The sequence below is a fragment of the Aethina tumida genome, chromosome 7, assembly GCF_024364675.1.
Source record: "Aethina tumida isolate Nest 87 chromosome 7, icAetTumi1.1, whole genome shotgun sequence".
Lineage (NCBI taxonomy): Eukaryota > Metazoa > Arthropoda > Insecta > Coleoptera > Nitidulidae > Aethina > Aethina tumida.
Genome location: NC_065441.1, coordinates 1,424,652 through 1,428,660, shown reverse-complemented (window position 1 = coordinate 1,428,660; position 4,009 = coordinate 1,424,652). Strand labels below are relative to the sequence as shown.

At 36.9% G+C, this 4,009-nt stretch overlaps 1 protein-coding gene across 1 annotated transcript; it reads left to right on the top strand.

The window, feature by feature from the left end:
* Positions 1 to 656: 656 nt before the first annotated feature.
* LOC109604491 (transketolase-like protein 2) lies at positions 657 to 3,715 on the top strand. Its single transcript, XM_049969791.1, has 4 exons — positions 657 to 789; positions 1,824 to 2,925; positions 2,980 to 3,246; positions 3,303 to 3,715. Exons 1-4 carry the CDS (start codon positions 695 to 697, stop codon positions 3,705 to 3,707), a joined length of 1,869 nt encoding a protein of 622 aa, XP_049825748.1. The 5' UTR covers positions 657 to 694; the 3' UTR covers positions 3,708 to 3,715.
* The last annotated feature ends 294 nt before the right edge of the window (positions 3,716 to 4,009 follow it).

Below are 4,009 nucleotides of genomic sequence, written 5' to 3'. Positions count from 1 at the left end.
TTGTTGAAACCGACTGACCCAATAATTGATAATAAGCCAAATCGAACGGGAATTTCCGATAATCGAGGTGTGAAATAATGAAAGTGTGAAAAATTGATAGTACCGCATAGCCTGAACATTTCGGTCACTCTGTCAATCTCGAACAATAAACCCTCGACCTTTTTTTTACATGAAAAATGGTTAAACACAATACACAACTGACAATACTTTTAACAACGCACGATTATCATTTTTACACCGATGATTAATCGACATCAATTTTTATTAGTTTGTTTGATAGGCTAAATGAAAGGTTGCAATAATTATAATTATATCATTATAATTATTTAATTGCACGTTGTTGCATATATAGTTTAAATTGTCCGATAAAACAATTAATAGTAATTTAATTATACTCGAACTTCATCGGTTTTAATTAAATTATCGACAAACTAATTGTGTGCGACCAAACTAAAAGTTTCATAAATGTCGTCCGAAAACACCCAAAAAAACATATTACGGTAATAATTTCGAGGTATATTTCCATCAACGTACATAAATATTAAATTGATAACCCCACACGATTGATATAGCAACTTTTGTAAATCATTCGAGGCATTCGTTGATAACGCACACGATTTGAATATAAACACGAACGAAATGACAGAGCAGTTCAGTGTTTCGTGTGTGCGAGAGACTGAAAGTGACCGCCAAGATGCCCGGACCTGTTACCGATTACCAAACTTTGGCCGATTTGGCCACACGCATCAGGATACACAGCGTGGAATCAACCGCCGCCGCAAACTCCGGGTATATCTCAATATTTTATATTTTTTTCTAGTCATAAACCACCAAATTTATAAATTATCTTACAAAATTTACTAAGTATCATAGTTAATATATTAATTATTAAGATAGGTTAGTTGTTATTTAATTAATTAGCAGTTACTGTAGCTGTAAGTAACTACAAGACTTTAGAAATACTAAACATTTAGTTAAATATAAAATTGATAATCTCACGTGATTAATATAAATTATTAAGATAGGTTAGTAGTTGTTCAATTAGGTAATACTTAATTACACACTATAAAAAGTAAAAAATAAAATACTATATGTATTTATTATTACTGTAATATTTATTAAAAAGCATAGTTAATATATTAATAATTAAGATAGGTTAGTAGCTGTATAATATTTAACAGTTATTTATAAATAATCAATAAATAATTACACACTATAAGAAATTTAAGTAAAATATTTTAAATATCCAATTAATATGTAAATATCAATTGCTAGTTTATAAAACTTTGCTTCGTCAAAATTATACTAATATTTAATTATAATTACATTTTTCCTGTAATCTTAAAAATTCAATGATAACAAAATCTAATTAAATTAATCTTTTATCATTAAATTAAACTATAAAAAATAGTCACAAACTATAAGAGTGCTAAATCCGACCTACAATTATCATTCCCACTTTCAAAAACATTTAGATGTCAAATGTTGTGTAATAGTCTATCTCGGACAAAAATAATATTATTGTAGAATCATTGACTGAACTCTTATCAATTTATCTGATAAAACAATTTATTAATTTTAAATATTTAATGATCACCAAAAACAGCATGTTTATCTGAACAAGTACTATTAAAAAAAAAAAATCAAAACACAATATGATGCAAACGTTTATCTTAATGGCCGGACGTTCATAAATATTAAGTAACAAAATTCAAAATAAACAAAACCTTTAAAAATAGATAACAAAATCCATTACAAACAATTCTTTTCAACGCTTACTAATTTTACAACAATTTTACGATAATAATCCGGTTTTTTTCCAGACATCCCACAACATCATCTTCAATCGCAGAAATCCTTTCGGTACTCTTCTTCAACACAATGAGATACAAAGTATCCGCCCCCAAAGACCCCTCAGCAGATCGTTTGGTGCTTTCCAAAGGTCACGCCGCCCCCGCTCTTTACGGTGCCTGGGTTGAAGCTGGTTTGATCCCAGCCAATGAACTGAAGAGGTTGCGTCAATTGGGATCAGACCTCGAAGGTCATCCCACTCCCAGGCTCAGCTTCATAGATGTAGGAACCGGTTCTCTGGGACAAGGTTTGGCCATTGCCGGTGGTATGGCTTACCAAGGAAAATACTTCGATAAAGCCGATTACCGCGTTTACTGCATCATTGGTGACGGTGAGAGCGCCGAAGGTTCCATTTGGGAATCCATCCAGTTCGCCAGCTATTACAAATTGGATAACTTGGTGTTGATTGTTGATGCCAACCGTTTGGGACAATCTGAACCTTCCATTGTGGGTCACGATTTGGAATTGTACAAAAGGCGTTTCGATGCTTTCGGATGGAACTCCATAATCGTAGATGGCCACAACGTCCAAGACTTAGTACAAAGTTTCGACGTAGCTGCCACTGTTAAAAACCAACCGACAGTCCTCATCGCCAAGACTTTCAAAGGAAGAGATTTCCCAGGAATCGAAGACTTGGAAAACTGGCACGGCAAACCTTTGGGCGCCCACAGCGAAAGAGTCGTCCAACACTTGAAATCATTGATCAAAACTAAAGGTCAACTCAAGTTCACAATCAGACCTCCAACTCAAACAGTACCACCAAACAACATCTCCAACATCAGACTTGAGAGTCCCCCCAATTATAAACAAGGCGATTCCATCGCTACCAGAAACGTGTACGGAACGGCGTTGGTGAAGTTGGCCAAAACCAACCCACACGTTGTTGCTTTGGATGGTGACATGAAAAATTCAACCTTCTCAGAGCAGCTGAAGAAATACGACCCTAAGAGGTACATCGAATGCTTCATTGCCGAACAAAGTTTGGCCGGAACTGGTATCGGTTTAGCCTGCAGAGACAGGAGCGTCGTTTTCTGTTCCACATTCGCCGCCTTCTTGACCAGAGCTTTCGACCAAGTAAATATTAATTATTTGTTAACTAACCCCCAATTTAACTGTTTAATAATTTAGATTCGTATGGGAGCAATCTCACAATCCAACGTCAACTTCTGCGGTTCTCACTGTGGTGTATCAATCGGTGAAGATGGTGCCAGCCAAATGGCCCTCGAAGACATCGCAATGTTCAGATCCATCCCTGGCAGTACTGTTTTCTACCCTGCCGATGCCGTCTCCGCGGAACGTGCTGTTGAACTTGCTGCCAACACCAAAGGAATCACTTTTATTAGAACCAACCGACCTGCCACTACCGTCGTTTACCCCAACGACCACCCCTTCCAAGTACGAAACGAAACCATTATTTTAGGGTTTGCATTGATTATTTAATTAAATTACAGATCGGTAAGGCTACAGTCCTGAGGTATTCCAACAACGATCAAGCGTTGGTGATTGGAGGAGGAATCACTCTGCAGGAATCCCTGAAGGCCGCCGACATTCTGGCCCAATCGGGAATTTGCGTGAGAGTACTGGATCTGTTCACCATCAAACCAATCGACAAATACGGCATCATCAAGAACGCCAGAGAAACCGGAGGCAGAATCTTGGTAGTTGAAGACCACTACTACGAAGGAGGTATCGGAGAAGCCGTCCTGGGAGCAATCGCCGAAGAAAGAGACATTTATTTGAAACAACACGCCATTCCGAGGGTACCAAGATCCGGAACACCCGCAGAAGTTCTGGACTACTACGGACTTTCGGCCAAACACATCGTCGAACACATAAAAGGAATTTTGCACAAGTAAAAATATATTGTATGACTATAAATAAAATGTTTTTTCTGGTATTAACAATAGCGTTTTATTCGAAGAGGAATCATACGGTGGAAATAGTTACATCTGCATTTTTCTTGTTACTCCGGACTCCCGACTGCGATAATTCCCCGCTAATGAACAGCACACGGATTCTATAAATATTAATAAGTTGCCACGATTCGAATCAATCCGCTGAAGCATTCCTAACATAGTTGTATTTTTTTATCGCACTACATAAATAAAAACGGCCGCGTAACCATTTTAACAGTGTAATAATTAATGATATCTCTATT

Coding starts and splice junctions, on each gene's coding strand:
- LOC109604491 (XM_049969791.1), top strand. CDS start 695: ATGCCCGGACCTGTTACCGATTACCAAACTTTGGCCGATTTGGCCACA. Junction 790..1,823: donor ACCGCCGCCGCAAACTCCGG/GTATATCTCAAT, acceptor GTTTTTTTCCAG/ACATCCCACAACATCATCTT. Junction 2,926..2,979: donor TGACCAGAGCTTTCGACCAA/GTAAATATTAAT, acceptor TTAATAATTTAG/ATTCGTATGGGAGCAATCTC.